The 21,496-nt window shown below is 43.2% G+C and overlaps 3 protein-coding genes across 3 annotated transcripts; 2 read left to right on the top strand and 1 right to left on the bottom strand.

Moving 5' to 3' along the window:
• The first annotated feature begins 2,740 nt into the window (after positions 1-2,740).
• Positions 2,741-10,340, top strand: txlna (taxilin alpha). The gene is made up of 11 exons (XM_070985267.1): positions 2,741-2,816; positions 3,472-3,664; positions 4,527-4,766; positions 4,893-4,984; positions 6,162-6,332; positions 6,555-6,749; positions 6,906-7,025; positions 7,139-7,213; positions 7,301-7,393; positions 7,562-7,657; positions 7,854-10,340. Exons 2-11 carry the CDS (start codon positions 3,481-3,483, stop codon positions 8,181-8,183), a joined length of 1,596 nt encoding a protein of 531 aa, XP_070841368.1. The 5' UTR covers positions 2,741-2,816; positions 3,472-3,480; the 3' UTR covers positions 8,184-10,340.
• Positions 10,341-10,537: 197 nt separating this feature from the next.
• eif3i (eukaryotic translation initiation factor 3, subunit I) lies at positions 10,538-14,117 on the top strand. The gene is made up of 11 exons (XM_070984306.1): positions 10,538-10,666; positions 11,048-11,140; positions 11,258-11,345; positions 11,491-11,556; positions 11,732-11,881; positions 12,394-12,521; positions 12,668-12,778; positions 12,970-13,059; positions 13,180-13,253; positions 13,362-13,454; positions 13,555-14,117. Exons 1-11 carry the CDS (start codon positions 10,664-10,666, stop codon positions 13,634-13,636), a joined length of 978 nt encoding a protein of 325 aa, XP_070840407.1. The 5' UTR covers positions 10,538-10,663; the 3' UTR covers positions 13,637-14,117.
• A 252-nt stretch (positions 14,118-14,369) lies between these two features.
• On the bottom strand, positions 14,370-19,582 carry LOC139345602 (probable histone deacetylase 1-B). Its single transcript, XM_070984305.1, has 12 exons — positions 19,471-19,582; positions 18,489-18,601; positions 18,153-18,270; positions 17,989-18,063; positions 17,440-17,578; positions 16,718-16,859; positions 16,532-16,624; positions 16,333-16,441; positions 15,867-16,247; positions 15,625-15,780; positions 15,497-15,542; positions 14,370-15,271 (listed from the first exon to the last, which is right to left on the bottom strand). The coding sequence occupies exons 1-12, from the start codon at positions 19,517-19,519 to the stop codon at positions 15,244-15,246; spliced, it is 1,449 nt and encodes a 482-aa protein (XP_070840406.1). The 5' UTR covers positions 19,520-19,582; the 3' UTR covers positions 14,370-15,243.
• Between the last annotated feature and the right edge of the window lie 1,914 nt (positions 19,583-21,496).

Below are 21,496 nucleotides of genomic sequence, written 5' to 3'. Positions count from 1 at the left end.
GAGCCCCTGTTCTGTGGATGACTGAAGCAGCCCTAACATTATGTCGTGGAACTGTGAACAAAATTTTTTTATCTTTCATATGAAAGGATGTTTTTGATTGGACAACCTTTTCCATTTACTTTGTTTCAGTATTACATTTCTAGTCTCCATTCGCCTTTAACTTCCTCCGTCACTGCAGATCTTTATGACATGCAGGACTTTAAGCATTAATCAACGGGATGATACGTTAGCAAGCACACTTCATTTTTGCTTCATGAGCTTGAGATGTTATCCACAGAACACGCGCGCTCCTAGAAGACATAAGAGTTGAAATCATGAATAATTGAGCATCAAGAACTTACCTCTACATGACGGATGTGTAGAACAGCATTTATATCTGAAGCCTTCATGGACAGCTCTGTGCTTGGCCCGACAAATAATGCCAGAATTGCAAGGTTAAAAGAAAAAAAAACAAACAGAGGAATCTGTGCATCAACCAGGAAAACTATTTATATTTCTGAAAAAATGAAAATGCACTCCTATTCACAAAAGTGCCAATCTGACCAACAAAGACTGGAGGTTCTTATGTATCTGTCTTTGACTTACAGATTATTTTTCTTTATATCTCTTTATTTACTTGAATGTGCACACATTTTGTGCAGAACATTGCTGCTCTATTTTCCTTATCTTTAAAGTTACCTTATTTGCCATTGTTTCTTTGGAAAAGTGGCATTCTTTACTGTGGGCACCTAAATGCTGGGGGGAGGGGGCAGAGGGTGGGGTGGGGTGGGGGGCGCGACTTGATGAATTGCATAAAACCGGTCTCTCCAGCTGCCTGTTGTCCATTGGTGTGATGGTCCCCACTATTGCAGAATCAGAGGGTCGATTTTGTTTTTTCGACACGTTCTGGAGGTCACGGCCTGTCGCCAGCGCCTCTGTGTAAAAGAAACCGCGCTGATAGAAACACCTGAGTGCGTAGATGTGGCTCATGATGCAAATTGAGGAAACGTAAGCGACTATCATAGCAGACAATTGCAGGTACTAACCTTATTGTCATAGTTTACCAAAGTTTTGGCATCCTGAAGGCTGGTTGGAGTGATTTACTGGATGTTATGTTTTCAATAGTTGATGTAATTGGCTTGTTTTGACCCAGTCAGCGTGACTGAGAGAAAAACTAAAACTTGCTTCTTTTCATTAGAAGCTGCAATAGCTCCTCTCTTCTCAGTTTTATTTTTTTCTCAACTTCAAGTACTGTTTAAGGAGTTAGGGAATCTGCAAAATAATCCAGAAGACTGCAATAAATATTGTCCCAAATCCGGCACCCCAGAGGCAAAGATCCACCTACAAACCGCTCACTCCCGCTGGGTGGAGCTAACAGACGCAACTACTTGACGTTTTTCTAAGATAAAATCTGGGATTCAGAAATTGTGCAGTGATTTACATTAAAAAGTATTATAAGTTAAACTATATGTATGTTCTGATACATCGACAGGGATTCAGATGCAATTCTAATCACTTCTGAGAAGTGGAGAAAAAGCCTCATTAGAACACGTCACAGGAGAGAAAAAAAAGAAAAAAGACAGTAACATAGGAGGTGAGGATACAAGCCTTTTCTGCTTTTCTTGATCTTTTTCCTGATCAGGATATTCTGGACTATATTTTTGGATAATTGTGTTTAGAGTAAAAGTTTGTCCTAGTCAGGCTGCATGATCAGGAACCTTGTTATCTATAGGGGAATGAACAGACGTTACTAAATATCTCAAATCTGACTTGTCTTCCGTCCTAGAAGGTGTTCATGTCTATATCGAAATCTAAAGCCATGCTTGGCTTGGTCAAGTAATGTGGTCTACGCTACAAATGTTTACAATGCTACATGTTTGTAAAATACTTTTCATATGCCATCACTGACCAGTCCTGATGTATTCTCTGCTCTGGTCTTCTCATTTCTTTTACGTGTATTTATTTTCTCTATTCTTGTTAATGATTTTTCATTTGCTCAAAAATTACCCATCTTCAACTGTGACTTGACTTGACTTTACCGACGGTATGAATGAGTGACGAGAAACTAATACACTTCAACTGAACATGATACACAAACATGAACATGAATAAAAAAAAGTACATACAAGAAACAGCAACAATATTAAAAATGTATAGAAAATATATTGAATTTAAAATTGTTCAGTGGAAATACTGTACAAAACAAATAAAGTTATGTTGCAACCCTTTAAAGCAAATGTTTCTTCTTCTAATCAGTTTTTGTATCATTTCATGGGAGAAAAGTTCCACATTGTGTAAGATTTTGCCACATTTGGTTTCCTTGCATGGCTGAACATCATGAAGCAATCTGGCATGGGTGTCTTTTCCATCCTTCTATTTGATGTTTAACTTCAACCTCATTTAACACATTTTCAGCAGTAAGTGGAACACTTAGTAGAAAGTCTATCTGCATCCTTGTATCAAGTCAGTCCGGAAAACCATTGAAATATTACCTTACTATAAAAATTCACTCAAAACTATATATTTAACAACTTTTATTAATTTATTCCATCTAAGACACTTGCATTTTGTAGATTTTATGAAGTTTAGGCTGACATCAAACAAAGCAAACAAATTGGGATTTTCATTTTCTGAAAAACAAATGTAGTAATTTCTAATTCCGGTAGATGGCGGCAAAGTATCCTGCTGGGAGGTGAACCTATGATAAATATAAGGAAGAAGAAGAAGAAGAAAGTTATGACCGGAAATGATTTTTTTTTCCTTTTTTTTTTGACTCACGCTGTTGAGGAAACCTGCAGTTCACAGGCACAGTAGCTATTTCCTCATTGAGCTTGAAGGTAAACAGTTGCCTAAAATCTGACAAGGCTGCATATAATTCTATAAACAAGTACATGTGTAGTCGGTCTATGTTTTTAGATGTCTGTGTCCTTTTAACACGAGCTAACATTGGCCAACTGATAGCCGTGCAAGTTAATTTAGCTGCATCTGGCAGCTAGCAAGTGTTAGCATGTGCTAGTTAACGTAATGTGAAAGCGATAGCAAGTGGTAAAACGAAAGCTAGTGAGGACATGGCACACCTGATAAGAAATGTAGCTAAAATTTTCTGTAAGATTTGTAAGTCCACATGCAAAGCAGAAACTAGTAGCAGTAATGTATGTACACGTAGTGCTTCTGTAACGAGTTACGTTACGATAGGTTAACTAATTATAACTAACCTAACTTGCACAAGGTGTCACAAAATTTCATTTGCGTTAGCTGCGTTCAACCGCGGCTAAGCTAGCAACATGAATTTCAGGTGTGTTGAAAGAGTCAGTTAAAGGTCAATTTGGTGATTCAGTTTTACGTGAGGCTGTCTCCTTACAGCTGAGTCTCTGTTGGGCCTAGAAAGGACATTAACATGTTCATGATCTTTATTTTTGGGTTGAAAGTAACAAAATAACTGAAGTGTGAAGAGGTTACGATTTTAAGTATTACAGGTTTTACTTGTAACAGATACCAGAGATGATAAAACAAGACACGGAAGAGTGTGCCACCCAGGCCTGTGAGGATGCTCCACCTACGGCAGGAGGGATGGAGTCACCTGCAGCTGCAAAAGACAGCTTGGACAGCAACAGCCACAAAGAGTCTGAACCACAGACGCCACAGACAGACACACCTCCACAAAGCCAGAAGGCAGGAAGTGATGGTAAAGTTTTCCACTATTTACAGGGTAAATTGTATTTTGATGATGTTTGCCTCAGTATTAGTGGGGAGCGGACTTCGTTGTCTGCCTGCCGCTGTGGTTGGCAGATCCTGAGAGAATACAATGATTTGTAACTCTCTAAGGGATATTTTGTAATAGATCACCATATAATGATGGAAATGATTTCTATCAGTATATACTGTATATAAGTCTCTTGAACTATTACATATTGAAAACTGTACACCAAATCCCACTTCAGTGTGGTGCTCATTAGCTGCCACAGTCACCTCTGTAAAACTTTACAACCTTATACAAAGTTATGGCTTAACTAAGACACGTGGTACTTTATGTCTGTGCTCCTGCTTTCATATGTAATTTCAATACTTTGCTAAAGTCGGGCACTTAGATTATTTAATATTTCCTTGTGTGTCATCAGTCTTTTGTCATTTTTGACTTGAGTTAGTGATTTTGTATATTCTTATATTGACAATCGTGGGTGTTTTTAAGAGGTGAAACTTCCCTGTTGTTTCATCTGTGCAGCCTTGGGGTGGAAAAATTTAACTGAAATACAAAATTTGGTACTTTCAGTACTATTTAATGTGTAATTAACAGGGACTGTATCCTTTTAAGAAAGTGGTATCAATAAAGTATAGATGATCTTGACAGCCTCGTAGTTTGTGGAAAAAGAAAAGCATCTAATTTATGACCAGGAGTCAGAAATGCGGGATGTATTGCCAGTAGCTGTCTCAAATCCCAAGGTTTGTGTCATGAGATGTATTATATGGGTTCACATCTTCCTCTTCACAAGAAGTCACAAGACATTGCCTTCATTTGAACCATGTTTTTTCCCCTCCACTGTGTCTAGTTGCAGAGGCAGTACGGTCTCAGTGTGACATGGCTGAGGAACTGAGCCGGCAGCTGGAGGACATCCTCAGCACCTACTGTCGGGAAAGCAGCTCAGACGACGCCAGCACCTTGCCCAATGGCCAGTCACATAGCCCAGAGCTCAACGGCCTGACCAGGGAGGACGACAAGCCGGAGGAGTCAATGGAACGAACAACGGGGGTGGAGAAGGAGCAGAAGAAGAAGAAAGTGAAGGGTCTGGGTAAGGAGAATCTCTGGAGAGTCTTTGTATCCAAGTTAAGTTTGCTAAAGAAACTAATCAGTAGCTTGATTGTGCTGTCTAACAGGCTCTCTGATCCTGTCCTGTTTGTGTTCCTTGTTTATGCAGGCAAAGAGATCACTCTTCTCATGCAGACTCTGAACACATTGAGCACCCCAGAGGAAAAGCTTGGGGGCCTTTGTAAGAAGTATGCTGAACTGGTGAGTGCTTCCCACACACAGATTTCATTCATTCATTCAAGTGTTGCCTGTTGAACTATGTTTTATCTTGATGTTTTTTAAAGCCCTTTTAAGCATATCCAACATGTATATACATTAAAAGGTTATTTCCCTCTGCTCTAATTCAGTAGTGAAGGCAAATTATTCTCTGTGGCATAATCTCATGTATACTCTCAGACATTTCTTTGGTTTTCTTGTTTTATTCAGTCAGTCTGTCAATCACACCACATAGGGAATAAAACACCTCAGACTTACCAGGTGAAATGTGGTGTTTTTTCAGCACATTCAGAAAGTACGTCCCAGACACTAACTGAGTTGAGCAGTTTGCTTGTGTGTCAAGGTGCCTTAAAGCTGATGCAGAGTCAGGCTCCTGGTGGTTTCTGTGTCGGGTCAGAATGAAAATAGAAAGACAGCCTGGGGATCATGCATTCACTGCTGCCAAATGCTGTTTTGTTTGATAATGTACATTTTGTACTTGTAGTTCTTTATAAATATTCTAAAATGGGTGACCTAAATGCACTGAGTGTCTCGGGTACGTAGATGAATGTGAAATTCTGGTTAATAAAAGAGGAAATGCTTTTCCGTATGTGTCACCTGAAAGACTCTGAGTGAGGACACACACTTGGTCTGCTGGACTGGTATGCGAACAAGGAGCACACTTCAAGGTGATGCAGCGTCCTTTGTGAAACAGACAGACTGGTGCAGTGCAGAGCTCAGTCCGATGACCTCAGTACATGCAAAAGTGTTGTGTTGCATTTTGCAGCACTAATGACGACCTCAGATGATCTACTGGGGCTTTGCGTGCTGTAGGAAGGATTTCTATCGGCTGTGCTTGTGTTTGTGCACGTACGTTTGCGAGACACACTCTGTATTCAGAAAGCTGATGTGTGTGATTTGGCCGTGTGTTGTTATTGGCTGAAGGAAGAAAACCTACAAAATGCAATTTACATGGCAGCTGAAAGATACGTTGTTTCAGCATCATGTATGCATGTGCTGTGGAAATATTACAATATATGTTTGAACTGATTATCAGAAAACAAAGCAGAGGGCTACGTGTAATGTTAGTGTTGTTTGGCGATCAGTACATTTTAATCGTAAACCATGCATGTAATCAACAAACCAGTTCTAAGCTGCTGGTGTATTTGTGCGTTTGTGACAGCTGGAAGAGCACCGTAACACCCAGAAGCAAATGCGAGTGCTGCAGAAGAAGCAGAACCAGCTGGTCCAGGAGAAAGACAACCTGAGGAATGAACACAGCAAGGCCATCCTGGCCCGCAGCAAGCTGGAGAGTCTCTGCAGGGAGCTGCAGAGACACAACCGCACACTCAAGGTACGAACCAGACACCAGTATCGTCTGTGTAGACTTGGAATTGCTGCACTGATTTGATGAATGACTTCCCAGAACCAGAGCTTCTCTAAGGTCCAGCTTCTGTTAATTGAGCAGTTTATTTTAATGTCACATTAGCTGCCTTCATCTCCTCTGTGGAGAATACAGGGAATTTATTAAGGATCACTTCAAACAAAGTATATATCTCTATCCTTCTCTCTGCAGGAGGAAGGGATGCAAAGAACACGTCTGGAGGAGGAGAAAAGGAAGGAAGTAACCTCCCATTTCCAGGTGACACTGAATGACATCCAGACTCAGATGGAGCAGCACAACGAGAGGAACGCCAGTCTTCGACAAGAGAACACAGAGCTGGCCGAGAAACTGAAGAAGCTGTATGAGCAGTACAAACTACGAGAAGAGGTAGGCGGGCTGCTTTTCCCACAGCTGTTTGTTTTAAGGGCAGTGTGTGAGTTTGGATTGATTTCAAACTGCTGGTGGAGCGTCTTAATAAATCACAATCATGTCAACTGGCCACATTTTTGCAGGCTGTGTAACAGGCATTTTCTTCCCTAACAGCACATAGACAAAGTGGTAAAGCACAAAGACCTGCAGCAGCAGCTGGTGGACGCCAAGCTGCACCAGGCTCAGGAGCTGCTGAAGGAGTCGGAGGAACGCCACGACAGAGAGAAAGAATTTGTAATTATACACTGAACAGGCACTCGGACATTTACAAAATCCAAGCGTCGTGTTGAGTGCAGTTGTTGTACACAAATGTTACACACATTTGTCTCTGTCGCTCCTCTCCTCAGCTGCTGAAAGAAGCAGTGGAGTCTCAAAGGATGTGTGAGCTGATGAAGCAGCAGGAAGTTCACCTCAAGCAGCAGGTTTGCCAGCAGGCTTTACTGTGATTGACTTAACCACGAACATGTTGCAACAAGCGTCTTTAAATGATCAAACCGGTGTTTCTCCAGCTGTCACTGTACACGGAGAAGTTTGAGGAGTTTCAGACCACTTTGTCCAAGAGCAACGAGGTCTTCACCACCTTCAAACAGGAGATGGAGAAGGTGAGGTGCTCGTGTTACTGTGTGAGGCTAAGACAGAGAGGAGGAGGAGGAGGAGGAGGAGGAGGAGGAGGAGGAGGAGGAGGAGGAGGAGGAGGAGGAGCAGGAGCAGGAGGAGGAGGTAGTGTATTTCCCATCTGCTGAATGTGACTTGCTTCATTTGTGTTACAGATGACTAAAAAGATCAAAAAGCTGGAAAAGGAGACGGCCATGTATCGGTCCAGGTGGGAGAGCAGCAACAAGGCTCTTTTGGAGATGGCAGAGGAGGTGAAGCACCTTTTTGTTTTTATTGTCAGAGCTCTGACCAAAAAAGCTTCACCCTGAATAAAACCAGTTTAGTATAATTTGGGGCACAAATGCAAAAAGACTGACATTTGCATCATTTTGTGTGTGTGTGTGTGTGTGTGTGTGTGTGTGTGTGTGTGTGTGTGTGTGTGTGTGTGTGTGTGTGTTTTGTCTACAGAAATCTGTGCGGGACCGTGAGTTTGAGGCACTTCAGGGTAAAGTCCAGCGGCTCGAGAAGCTGCGACGGGCTCTAAAAGTTGAACGCAACGAGCTCAACAAGAAGGTTCAGAACCTCAGCGATCCTCACAGTGGCACCGCAGGAGCCGCCACCTCCGACCCAGGGACTGATTCCCCCTCTCCACCACCTACAGACTCTTTGCTGGAGTCCAGCAGCCACCCAGTCCCAGACACGGCCCCCTGCTCCCAGTCCTGCCACTGTGACCCAGAACTGGACACAGACAGCCTCCTAGAAGGGGCCACGGCTCTGCCCATCGCTGCACAGGAATGAAACACATGCTGCTCCCCGTCTCCTCCCTCCCCTCCAGCATCAAGCCGACAAACAATAAGCCACCAGCCTGCAAGCCACCACTCCTCTGCTGGACGAAGCTGATGTTCAACACTGTTCCACAAGCAGATCAGATAGCAAGGTTAACTTGTGTCCTCCCAGCATGCTCTGCAGGCTTTGAAAGGTGATGGGAACGTTGTGCCTCATCTGTCGGTCCATTTACATGCACACCATAACTCAGTTACTGTGAATAGACTGATTAAGGTCATTGTTTGATTAAAGGGTTCATAATAACCTAATTTCCCCAATGATCAGATTTTCATGATTCATTCATTAATCAGGGTAATTTCTACAGGCAGCCAACAGGAAGCGTCGTATTAGCATTACAAAGTAGAGGAAATTTGGGGAAAATTTCTTTTATTTTTGTTCTGTTTTTCAAGTTAGCATTCATCATTTATTAGTGTGAAAATTAGCCCATTTGTGGTGTCACTCCAAAAAACATGCTGCTGTTGAAACCTGGATTTCAGTCCACAGCATCTCTGGCATATGCACTGCAGCTGAGTCAAAATCCAGCTCCAACCTAAACCTTGACTTGAAGAAGACGGCCCTGTTTACACAATGGCTGCACCGATCTGTGATGAGGTCGTTGTTAGTGTGCATGTAAATGCACAGACGGCCTCTGTGTTGTGCTGCTTTACTACACATTCCCTGCTTTGACTGGCATCAAACAGACCAGTTTAGCAAGATGAATAACATTGCTGCTCGGGATGACACAAGACAAACAGGTAGATGGCAAGAGGAGTCAACAGAGATGGATAGATTTGTCTTTGTGTGTGTATGTGTGAGTGTGTGTGTGCGCGCATCTGCTCAGTCTGTGTCGTGTGCATCTTTAGTTTCTTTGGTTGGACGGGGTTTGAGTCACAGCTGCAGTATCCTGAAGGCCACTTTTATTAATGTTTTTCTTTCAGGTGAAGTCTTAACAGAGATGTCAAACTGGATTTCTTTAGCTAATCCAATTCTTAACAACCTAAAAATAACAGAATTCTACAGAAATCTTGAAGGAACGTTCACACCCTGACTTTTTTTCTCGTGTTCTGCTCAAATGTTCAGAACGCTTTCCAATATTTGTGTCACCAGAGTTTTCGGCTCTGGACCAAACGTTCCTTCGTTGTCCTGTTTGCATCATTCTTTTGTGTTTGATTTTGTGGTCTGTATTTATTCTTTGAAGCGTAATCTCTGATATGGAAATGTATGTATCTTACAGAGCACCACTATAAAAATACATCCTTTGATTTTTTTTTTCTGACAACAATGTAATGACGACCACTTTAAACTTATATTTGTGTGTGTGTGTGTGTGTGTGTGTGTGTGTGTGTGTGTGTGTGTGTGTGTGTGTGTGTGTGTGTGTGTGTGTGTGTGTGTGTGTCTGCGTGTGTGTCTGCGTGTGTGTCTGCGTGTGTGTCTGCGTGTGTGTCTGCGTGTGTGTGAGACTTATGTGGCTATGATTGTCTCCTCCCAGCCCTGGTAATTGCAGTAGCTTGTAATCAGGTTTTCAGTAGAGATTGTTCATGGAGCTCTATGCAACGCTTGCCTCTTGGTTTTATTCTGTTGCAGTCTGAACTGATAAGCACTTAGCTGAGAATGTATATTCATTATCTCCACTGTCCTGCATGGATGTATTATATTAACAGACAACATATCTCACAGCAGAACTCTATTTTTGCTTAGGTTTGAATCCTGTTAATCGCCTCTCAGTCATTGACATTGAACGTAATATTGTGCATCTCCCCGATGCTTTTAGAAGGTGCAGTGACTGAGCTGAGTGGAAACGAGGAGGGAAAATTAGAGGAAATGTTTTTGGACTTCTGAACTGTAGTTTCACTCCCAGACATGTCATCTCTCCTCAGACGTTCTTATGTACTATTCGATATGTAGCATTGGTAACAAGGTGTCAGCTTATAGAATCATTTAGAAATGACAAACCTAATTTCTTCCATTGTCTCACAGGAGAGATTCATTGTACCTCTGGTCCAGTGGGGGATGTGGAGGTTCATAGTCCATGAGAAGGAACCAAAGATGTTTCCTTTTTTTTGTCTTTTGCAGTACTTTTATCTGGCCCTGTATATTTTGTTTCTTGTTAAATAAAAGATGTAACAGTGTATATTTGAGCTGTGGGTTGATTGATCTTGGCTTATTCAGAAAGGACTAAAGTGAAAAGGAAAGAAATAACTTGTTTTAATTTAAGAAAGATGAATGTGAATGCTGGCACCTTACATTCTACTCAATCTGTGTTAGAGAGTTAGAGGTTTTGTGTACTGCCGTTAGAGGGCGCACTAACGCTACTTGCCTTGTGACACAAGAAGTACGTCACCTTCCTCTTCCGCCGAAGCTCCGGCGCCTGAAACACGAGTGTTCATCTTTTCTCTCTTCACGGGAGGCGCAGTGAATATACTGGACCGAGTGGCAGCACCTAGCTGAGGAAAATGGTTCGTATGTTGCTCAGTGACAGTCTGCTGTGAGTTTTAGCTTGCCCTGAATGCGTCTCGGTCCCCAGCTGAGACTGTTCGCTCCAGTTTAGCTAGCATATCTAGCTACACAGCTAGTGTTAGCTTAGCTTTTAAGTTAGCCAACGTTAACATAAATGCTAGCTGCTGTTAGCTGTAGGTGATGCTAGATGATTCACCCGCCGCTGACAGCAGGGTGGAGAGCTGCACAGCTGTACCTTTTATGTAAAGATAAAGAAGTAAACGGCTGGTTTGTCGCCACAGACCACTGCCCCGTTATGTTTCCCTATGTAAAAACGTCAGAACCTCTAGCTGACAGCTGAATGTCTTTTCTATGTCGCTAATATGCACACCTCTCCACAGAAACCCATCCTGCTCCAGGGCCATGAGAGGTCCATCACTCAAATCAAGTACAACAGAGAAGGAGACCTGCTCTTCTCTGTAGCTAAAGACACGGTGAGTTGGTAATAATTCAGATATCGTCTGACTTCTGGCGTCATCATCTTTCTCCACTTGTAAGTTTGTTCGCTTTTTACTTCCTAAGCTCATCTGTTCCAATGTCTCCCACTGTAGGTAGCCAACGTGTGGTACTCCGTCAATGGCGAGAGGCTCGGCACCTACAATGGACACACAGGAGCTGTGTGGTGTGTCGACTGTGACTGTATCCTTCTGCAGGAAACACACTCTTTTATGTTGTTTTTCTCTCAAACAGAACAATGGTCGATCTTGTATTCACATGATGGAGTGTCTATAGCTGTGCTAGCCGCTGTCATACATGTTGGGCTCCTTAACACGTCCGCTTTCAGGGGACACGAAAAACGTATTGACGGGATCAGCAGACAACAGCTGTCGACTGTGGGACTGTGAGACCGGTGGGTAAAAACAAGCTACACTGTGAGAGTGACTTTGAGCACTTTGAGCTGCAATTCCTTCATGAAAGGTGCAATACAAATAAAGAGCTCAAATTCCCCAGTTGGAAGCTGCAGTTTGGCATTGCCAGTCCTGCATTGACTAACCCCTGTGCCTCCATCCCTCTGTGCTGCGTAGGGAAGCAGCTCGCCCTGCTCCACACCAACTCTGCTGTCAGAACATGCGGCTTCGACTTCAGCGGCAACATCATCATGTTCTCCACAGACAAGCAGATGGGTTACCAGTGCTACCTGAACTTCTTTGACCTGAGGGATCCACAGCAGATTGGTACATATCACACAATGCACACAGGCTTCTTTTAGCCAGCTGCCACTTTCATTTGCTCACCAGGAAACATGCCAGCCGCATCCAGCTTTTAGCAGCCTTTGTCTGGGGTTAATTACATTGTTAAATATGTGCTGAATACATTTGATCTCATCCTTGCCAAACTTGCTTGCACACACTCCCCTTCATGTTATTTGTCGCTGTTAAGTCGTAAGTCGTGGCTCTGTTTTGGAACATTGGCGAGGTAAATATGTACAAATTGGTTGTAACAGTGTGTTTACACACATCTGCTGCATATGTTGTCAGGTACAAGAGGCCAAACACATAATTTGCATTATGATGAACCAAATAGAAATCAGACAGCCTGTTTCATGTGTAGCCTTCTCATACTGAGGATGTCAGTAGGCGATCCGACATTCTGGCCCAGGACATCTCACAGTGAGAACATATTGATCAGCAGGAGTACGTCTCCTCTCAGTGGTATTACAAGTGTGTCTCTCCCTCTGTCACTGCAGAGGACAACCAGCCCTACCTGTCGATACCTTGCAGCGATCACAAGATTACCAGTGCTGTGTGGGGACCTCTGGGAGAGTTTGTCATCGCCGGCCATGAGAATGGAGAGATTAACCAGTTCAGCGCCAAGGTTGGACACACACTGTCAATAAAATAATCTAATATTGGTCATGGAGGCCAAACAGTAAATGTGTTAGAATGGGAAATAATGTATTTAGTTTGCCAGAAAATCTGCACTGTATAGCTGAATGTTATGTCTGTTATATTTGTGGACAGTCTGGAGATATCCTGAAGAAGGCTAAGGAGCACACCAAGCAGATCAATGACATCCAGACATCAGTGGATCTCACCATGTTCATCACTGCCTCCAAGGACAACTCTGCCAAGGTCAGACCTGTGTACTCTGCTGGCCCTTTGACACCAAATTGCTTCTTTTGTAGTGCAACATTGTTTTTATGCACCAGTAATTATTTGCCATGTATACACAATCCATGTATTGGTAGTGTTGTTTTTAAATCTCGTTGCTTAACATCATATTTTGTTACTGAGAGTTGGTTGTCTTCTGTGTTTCCTCTCAGCTGTTTGACTCCACTTCTCTGGACCACATCAAGACTTTCAAGACAGAGAGGCCTGTCAACTCAGCAGCCATCTCCCCCATCATGGATCATGTAAGTGAAGGCTTGCACAGTCACGTCTGTCCTATGACCACGTAGACACTTGTTTGCCATACTGTGCTTTGTGAAAGGCAAACTGTGTCTCAGCACTAACTTTTGATGCTTGTGCATCAGGTGGTGATGGGAGGTGGTCAGGAGGCCATGGAGGTCACCACCACCTCCACCAGGATCGGAAAGTTTGAGGCCAGGTGAGAAAAGTGTGGCTGAGGTTGATCGCAGAGGTCAGAAAGAACCTGCTGACACAGCTTTTGTACGTATCAACTTTTTTTTAACCCTACTTTCCTCCCTATCCGCAGGTTCTTCCACGCTGCCTATGAAGAGGAGTTCGGAAGGGTCAAAGGTCATTTCGGACCCATCAACTGTGTGGCATTCCACCCTGACGGCAAGAGGTAAAAGACAAATGCGCTTGGAAATGCACTGCCCTAAAACATGTTTGGTGTGTATCACTGCTGACATTTTTCTTGCTCTGTGGTTGGTTGTCATCTACAGTTACAGCAGCGGAGGAGAGGACGGATACGTGAGGATTCATTACTTTGACCCACAGTACTTTGACTTTGAACTGGAGGCGTAAACCATCAGGCTCCTCGACCCCACAGCCTCAACGAGTGTCGCATTCAATCCAGTCAGGAAGAAGGAACAACAGACTAAGTGCATCTACAGTCTCCTGACCACCTCGCCTTCTTCCCATCACCTGAACTGATCTGAAGTCAGCGTACAGGTCAGACTTTTAGAGGTCAGCTGCCAGTGTTTAAATTCGGCCTGTATACTTCTCACAGATTACTTTAAATAAAGGAAAAGTGGTCAGAAGAGGTGACTGCATCTCAGAGACGAGTGTGGTGTTCTTTTTTTAAGTCATTTTTCTAACATCACTGGAAAGTATCTCGGTGGGATTTTTTGTGCCCTGGATCTACAAAGCTATCGTGACTGGACTTTAAAACCCACACTCCCTAATTCTCCAACTTTATTTAATCTGATTCTACAACTAAGTAGAATTTGGCTTGATATATTTTCTGTTGTAATCCATTCCACCACCATAAAATTACTGAATTTAAGTCGTGTCTGTGTGATCTGTGCAACTCTCAATCATTCAACCATCTAAAATGAGCATAAACTCCTCCTTTTGGATAGGATTGTTAAATTTAGCCAGTTTGTTGTGGTGGTGTAATGCAGCTTGTATTCGGTCCACTCACCACACCTGTTGGATAATCTGAGAACGGAAAACTTCATAGAGGTTTAGTTTCACAGATTATTGTGAAAGTGTTGCTGTTTTTCTCTTCAGGGTGCATAAATGACAAACTCCGGAGGAAAAATGTGCATGAGTTTTCTTTATTTTTTTATAACAAAGTTATGATAATGCACATTTCACAAGGATAGAACTCCTAACAACCACATATAGAGCCATTTAATCAGCTCACTCCACCTTTATGTTCAATGGTACAAAATATCTAAAACAAGTCACTCACTTCCAAACATAACTCTCCAGAGAGGTTCACAGCCATTCATACTTCAACATCCAAACAATGCAGGAGGGACAATAAAGGAAACACTGACCAGATATGCATAGGAAGATGGGCTAAACAGACTGTAATAATTCATGATTTAAAATAACTTACTGCGCAGAGATCAGGAACTGTAATATTTACATGCTAAAGGCGAGATCAGTCTTAACATGCATTCACTGATAAATTAACAGCAAGCCAAACAACAGTTTGCCAAATGCTGGTTATTCTAACAGTATCATTAGATGAGAACAGAAAACAGGAGCTTTTTTACATGTGAGCGCTGCGTCTCTGCAGGTATTCTAGCGTGAGACCCACAAACTTGTTTAAATCTGAAACGCCATGATAGGAACAGTAATCTTTCTTCACATTAAAGCAGACCTGGGTCACACAACGGCTGAGAAAGTTCTCAGGGGCTCCGGTTGGGTTCAGTTTACACGCAACACAGAGGACAGAAACAGGCAAATCCTCGATCAGACGTTCGTGCTGTATTGACGACCACATACGTAGCTGTGGCTGTGCAGCGCCAACTTGACGGGTGCAAATAATTCAGTGTAAGCCAGGTTTGCTCATCAGAACACATCATAAAACAGGAATACAAAAAGGGTCCTATCGTCGCAGCAGGACAGGAATCAGTGGGGACAACAGTACAACCATCCTTTTCTCCCTGAGCCAGACTTCAAGTTGTCTTCACCTCCTCTTTTGGTCTGAAACACAAACAGTCAGAGTCAGTCAGCTTTGACATGAGGGTTTTACACGTCCTGATGCTTTGACCATTCCTAATGTACACATATCATTTCACTGCCAACCGTCTTATCACTGTTTCACTGCAGTGCTGCACAGACTTTCACTCTACCAGGTTTTTAACATTTTCACTACTACTACGACATACTGACACTACTTATTCAGACTTGAATGAGTCTTTCTCATACCCGGATGTGTCCATCTTTTCTTCCTCCTTGTCTTCCTCTTTCACTTCTGGGATTCAGAAACAACAAGCATGATTAGTTTGATGTTTTCTCATCTACAAAAAGCAATTTGACTTGTGAACAGGTCATACCCTTCTTTTCCTCTCCTTCCTTGTCTTCCTCCTTCTTCACTCGTTTCGCCTTCTTGTGGTTGGCTGCGTTCCTGCGGCCTCCTCCCTGCCCCTCTGCCTCGTCCTCAGAGTCAGAAAACTCCTCCTCACAGGCTATCCTCTTGTCGTGGGCGCGGACTGAAACAGAACACACATCATTGACGAAGGCACGGTTCATTAAGATCCCTATGTAAGAGGCCTGTGATCCCATCTAAACCTCTTACTAGAGATGCGTTTGTCGGGGTCTTCCTCATCCTCGTCTCCGCTGTCTGGGTGGGGCGCGTCCTCTGGGATCGCCTGCATCTGAACACCAGGGGCGTGAGGCAGCATCCGGAGGTTTTCAAAGAGACGCTGCTTGATCTTCTCCAGGTATTCGTTGGTGTTCTGGTTGGTCATATTGGACGGGCTGATGTGCAGCTTGAAGTCGGGCCCAAAGTACTCAAAGTAATCGTTGTAGGGCAGCTCGTTGGGGATGGAGCAGTCCAAGGCCACGGCGGTTTCGTACGTCCAGCAACGGGCCACGTTGCGGATGGTGTAGCCTCCACCGCCGAGCATCAGCAAGGGCAGGTTGAAACTTTTGATGTACTCCACACATTTGGCGTGACCTAGAAGAACACACACACAATTAAATCCTCGTAAGCAGACGAACACTTTTGAGGACTGTCTGGGGAGACAGAGCTGTGTTTATACCTTTGATGGTGAGGTTGAAGCAGCCCAGTCTGTCTCCAGAAAGAGAATCAGCTCCACACTGGAGCACAACAGCACTTGGCTGGTACATCTCCATGACTTTAGCCATTATCTAACGCACACAAACACACACATTAACAGCCTTGCTCAGGAAAAGAGTCTGCTTGAGGTGATTTCACAGTCCCTAAATAAAATCACTTACGGGTTTGAAGATGGCTTCATAGGACTCGTCATCAATACCATCTCGAAGCGGGTAGTTTACTGCATAGTACTTGCCCTTTCCAGCTCCGATGTCCTGCACACATTGAAGAAATCATTGAATCACTGCCAACATACACACAACACACACCACTAATCTTAGACGGAAAATCAGAACAAAGTAACTAACCCTCAGGTCTCCAGTGCCGGGGAAGTACTCCCCATACTTGTGGAAAGAGACGGTCATGACTCTGTCTGTGGTGTAGAAGGCCTCCTCCACCCCATCCCCGTGGTGGATGTCAATGTCTATGTATAATACCCTCTGGTGGTACCTAGAGAGAATGAATTTGATGACATCTTAAGAAACATTCAAGTCACATGACAATAACACACAATACATATTCACTATGTCACAGTAGAAAAGAAGGTTCACCTGCTGCAGCAAGTGCTTTTGTAAAACAGCCGAGAGTCTTTTTTTCTATCAAAATGCATAAAAATTGGTAAAACAATCTAAATCCAGTATATAAGTATCCCTGACGAAATTAATATGCACTCATCCAAACAACATTCAGCCACTTTAAAATGTTGAGCGTCTAATTAAAAGCAAATAAACACCTATGCAAATCAAACAGGACAAACGTTCAGATAGGAACTTGACTAAAATGTTTGAAAAAGATAGTACTGGTGGATGAAAAGTGAGCATAACGAGGCACCTTACTGTCATCTTTAAAAAGAATGCAAGAATATGACGAAGGCATCGCTTTCAGCACAGAAAGAGGAAGTGATTAATATACTTCACACCTAAAGCTCCAAGGCAGGTGGAGATGGAAAGCAGATGATCCAGAAGAACTGAAACCTCACAGGTGGGTGAAAAGGCAGCATGGTTCATACAAAAGGAAGGCAGCAGCTTACTTGAGCAGCTCGAGGATGGCCAGGACGATGTCGTTGACGTAGCAGAAACCAGAGGCCTCAGACTTCTTGGCGTGGTGGAGTCCGCCAGCCCAGTTGATGGCGATGTCTGTCTGCTGCTTGTTCAGCTTCAGTGCCCCAGCTGTAGGAAAACAGAAATGTTGCCACACATCAGCTCTAACAGTCGATGGAACGTCTTCAATCTCTTTTTCGTTATGGCCATGTTCATCCATAATTTTCTCATTGGGTTTATGGTTAGCAGCGCTTGGTTTACATGCAAAGGATGGCAGCAGTCTGTCTACTTGACTACTATGATCGCGCCCTCTGCTGCTGCAGTCGATAGCATCACAGTCCCACAATGGCATCGAGCTGTATTTCTATTGCAATATCACGAGATTCGGTAAATCGTTACATCCAAAATTTCAAAACCACTATGTAGACCAGGACTACTTCAGATCCATTCCCGGTTCCTAGCCTTACACCAGAAATGACACTACTGTGTGAAGGTGGTGCAACAGGAGGATTATGGGAAGTGAGGCTGGAATAACATACCGACAGATCCGCCCGTTGAGAGCTGGCAAAACTCGAACAGACCATCAAACACTGGACAGTCCTCTCCAACGTTGACTGTGAGCAACAGGACAAGACAAAAAGAATTAACACACGCGGACAATAAGAATGTTTCAGCATCCATCGGAAGACGAGCGCACACTCACATCTCTGCATCTGCTTGCTATACTCAGACATGTTGTCTGGTCGGATGGACCTCAGGAACTTAATGTAGTCATCACTGTGGTATTTTGTCATCTCTTCACCACTGGCTTTGTGTGGTCTCTGGAAACAGAAGGAAAGGCAGTGAGGGAGGGTACAGTGATGGCTGACACTTCTCGATTTGTCAGTAATCAATGAGATACTTAGATTGGTACGTCACTATTTACTAACATGTGTACAATGTTATCCAAATACTATGTCACATACAGCCTGAACACGGCCTCCATTAAAATGTATATATGGATCTGAGAGTTGGGCTGTGTGGGGTGATAAAAACTCACATAGATCTCCATTTTCCTGTACAGTCCATAGTTGAGGAGGAGGTTGTGTGTCATGCGGATCCTGTGGGGTTTCATGGGATGACCCTGGCCGTAATAGTAGTTCCCCACATCCCCTGGGACAGAGCAGATTATCCAGACAAGTTTACATTACAGAATTTGCTTGACAACCCGCTGCTGCCATGATGCATTTTGATGCTCCTGTGTGAAGCCAACTTCATGCCAAACTCCATTCAACTTTCACAGTTTTAAGAAACAAGACGAACCTGTCCTCAATTTGCCCTACACTCAATCCACCAGCCAGCTTCTTGACAGATTTACCTTTTATTCACACTATCTCTGACACTGACATTGTCCAATATTAAAATCTGAAAACAAAAAATTACATCAGGATTTAATTCAAGCGCTTACTCAGGCAGATCATCTTTGAATTTGTAAGTTCTGCACTTAGATATGTATTATTTGCTCGCATAAGAGAAAGAGGGAAAGTAATATAATTAAAGGGAACTTATTTGAACAAAAGCTGTTCCGTAAATAATCAAACTGTCAAGCGGAGCATCGGCCCCACTTCTCGGAAGTTGTTAACAAGTTGGGGGAACACTGACATGATTAGCACCGGTTAGCTTCTTTGCTCCAATGTTACCAGAATGACCAAAGGTAACTCACATGCACCAATCCCAATCCAATAAAATGTTTAAATGAAATAAGGAAATTAGTATGGCTACTTTATAAACTGGGATGAACACCGGATGATATCATGCGTCCAGGTTCGAGCTAACCGCTAAGCATCTAGCTACGCTCATACCATGTAGCTGAAGTAGGCTAGTTAGCCAATCGAGCAAGCTAACGTTAGCACGCTACGCCGGCTAGCTACCACGGTGGTCAGGCACGCTTTCAAAAATCATGTAAAATTTCCCGAACAGGTACTCGCCTTCAAAGCCACCTAAATCATTCATAAACTGAGGTGCACATGCCGCATATTTACCGTCATAGTAATAGCAAACTTTTTTCTTTGTTCCTTGAGACAGCGCCATTTTACACCAATTATCCCTCTATTTCGTGCCCACCGGTTCCTCTCTTGCACCAGGGAACTCGCGTTGAGATCCTGTCAGCCAATCACAGATGCTCCACCGCCCGACTGGGAGGCGCCGGTATTACGAACCGAGGACCGCCGAGGTTGAGCTGCAACCAGACAGTGTCTAGACCGGGATAGAAGACACAAATCAAGTGCTACGGGTTTATTTCGGTGATGCAAAGGCGAGCAAAATAATTTGTAACGGCCTGCAACTGAGGATCAGTTAATCAAACAATTAGCTGATGATATACTTGATCAGCTTCTTTTGTCCAGGCCTTCTCTGCAGGGAGGTCACACTGAAGCTCACGCATGTCCATCTGACTGTGCTCAAGGAGGACACTCAAATGTGTTTTCTGTAGATAGATAGATAGATAGATAGATAGATAGATAGATAGATAGATAGATAGATAGATAGATAGATAGATAGATAGATAGATAGATAGATATTATAAACTTGAATATAAACTTGAATCTTGCAGTTTGAAATCCTCCATTGCGTCATCTTAATTTGTATTTACAACGGGACAACAAGAAGCATGTCCACTTCAGGTGTAGACCTTTAACCACCGAAAATACCACGCTGTCTCTGTATGCTTGTTGAAAACATATTTTTTATTTTGCATATTTATTTTATTGCATTTGTTTATGTTACAGGGACTGTTCTCAAAATACATACATGGCCAGTTGTTGAGGAGGCACCCAAAACTAGAGTAGAATAAAATGACACTTGCAAGTTGATTCATCCAATATAGATCAAATAATATAAGAAAGGTACAAATGCATCTTCTTTCCAGTTACTGCACATTTCAAAACATAGCTGTAAACATAATTTGAAGAATGTATGGAATGTATTAACAAGACAATAGGTGAACTGCTTTGTGGCGTTCCACAAAATGACCACCAGGTGTCAGTGTACGCTCGCTCGTGTAGCTGTAGCTGCTTCCAAAGCTCTGCAGCCCCTGTCATTGCTCAATGAGAAATGCTGCACCCCCTGAATTGAGCAGTCAGACTCTCATGTATAGTATGCTGTGCAAACAAACAAAACAGGCACATACTGAGTCAAGATACACTGGATAGGTTCACTCCTAGTGGCACAGCCATTAATAATTCACAGCTTACTGTACCTGCAGCCTGTGCACGGTGTAGAGACATGGAAGATTGACACCGTTTAGGTATACTTTTCATAAAATAAATCTGTTCAGGTCAGTTAACCCAGAGCAGGACTGCTGTCCTCAGTTAGCCACACTCCAGAGGCCACTCGCTGCCTTCAAGTGGAGGGAATACTGTAAATGTACAGGGTGAGACGAGGGTGGGGTGGCAGAGGTAATGGTGCTGATCTCAGGGCCATAACACTAATAGAGGGCCAGGGGTCATGGCAGTGTTGATGTGTTCAATTACCCCCAGACCAATCAGCCACTAACGTGGGTGTCGTTTCACAGAGAATTACAGGATGACCCATGTGACGTGTGGAGGGAGTGCCACATGAAATCGTTTCACACCCACTCTCCTGTCGATTGAAATACTGGGCTTTTGCTTTTAGAGTCATTGGCGGATCATTGCATGACTTATTAAATATTGTCCTTTTGTGTTTGTCTGAAACCAGGTCAGAGTGAGAACCAATCGCGTGGGTGAAATAAATCCCATTAACGTCAAAGTTTGCCGGATTCAGATTTTATAGGTTGCTACTGATACAAATATAGCACTAATACAACTCATTACCTCAACTGGACTGTTGCCTCCTGGGGTTCAATTACTTGCTAATGTCATGTCCCTTTAAAATGGATGTTTCCTTGTGAAAATGACGAGCACATTAAATCAAAACTATGTGACCTGTGCTGATTAACAATCACTGTGACAATTGGGAGAAATGGTAAAATTCAGTAATGTTTGTTAAATAGCAAAATCTAGCTAAAGTTTGCTGACATCAGCCACCATG

Source organism: Chaetodon trifascialis, chromosome 17 (genome assembly GCF_039877785.1).
Source record: "Chaetodon trifascialis isolate fChaTrf1 chromosome 17, fChaTrf1.hap1, whole genome shotgun sequence".
Taxonomy (NCBI): domain Eukaryota; kingdom Metazoa; phylum Chordata; class Actinopteri; order Chaetodontiformes; family Chaetodontidae; genus Chaetodon; species Chaetodon trifascialis.
Note: the sequence above shows the minus strand (reverse complement) of the source record. Positions and strands in the feature narration are given on the sequence as shown.

Excerpts from the sequence above, each read along its gene's own strand:
- txlna (XM_070985267.1), top strand. The coding sequence starts at position 3,481 with ATGATAAAACAAGACACGGAAGAGTGTGCCACCCAGGCCTGTGAGGAT. Across the intron at positions 3,665-4,526 it reads CCAGAAGGCAGGAAGTGATG|TTGCAGAGGCAGTACGGTCT; the intron begins GTAAAGTTTTCC and ends CACTGTGTCTAG. Across the intron at positions 4,767-4,892 it reads GAAGAAAGTGAAGGGTCTGG|GCAAAGAGATCACTCTTCTC; the intron begins GTAAGGAGAATC and ends TTGTTTATGCAG.
- eif3i (XM_070984306.1), top strand. Across the intron at positions 11,141-11,257 it reads TCTCTGTAGCTAAAGACACG|GTAGCCAACGTGTGGTACTC; the intron begins GTGAGTTGGTAA and ends CTCCCACTGTAG. Across the intron at positions 13,060-13,179 it reads TCTCCCCCATCATGGATCAT|GTGGTGATGGGAGGTGGTCA; the intron begins GTAAGTGAAGGC and ends CTTGTGCATCAG.
- LOC139345602 (XM_070984305.1), bottom strand. The coding sequence starts at position 19,519 with ATGGCGCTGTCTCAAGGAACAAAGAAAAAAGTTTGCTATTACTATGAC. Across the intron at positions 17,579-17,988 it reads CTCAACGGGCGGATCTGTCG|CTGGGGCACTGAAGCTGAAC; the intron begins GTATGTTATTCC and ends GTTTTCCTACAG. Across the intron at positions 16,860-17,439 it reads GCCATCCTCGAGCTGCTCAA|GTACCACCAGAGGGTATTAT; the intron begins GTAAGCTGCTGC and ends CATTCTCTCTAG.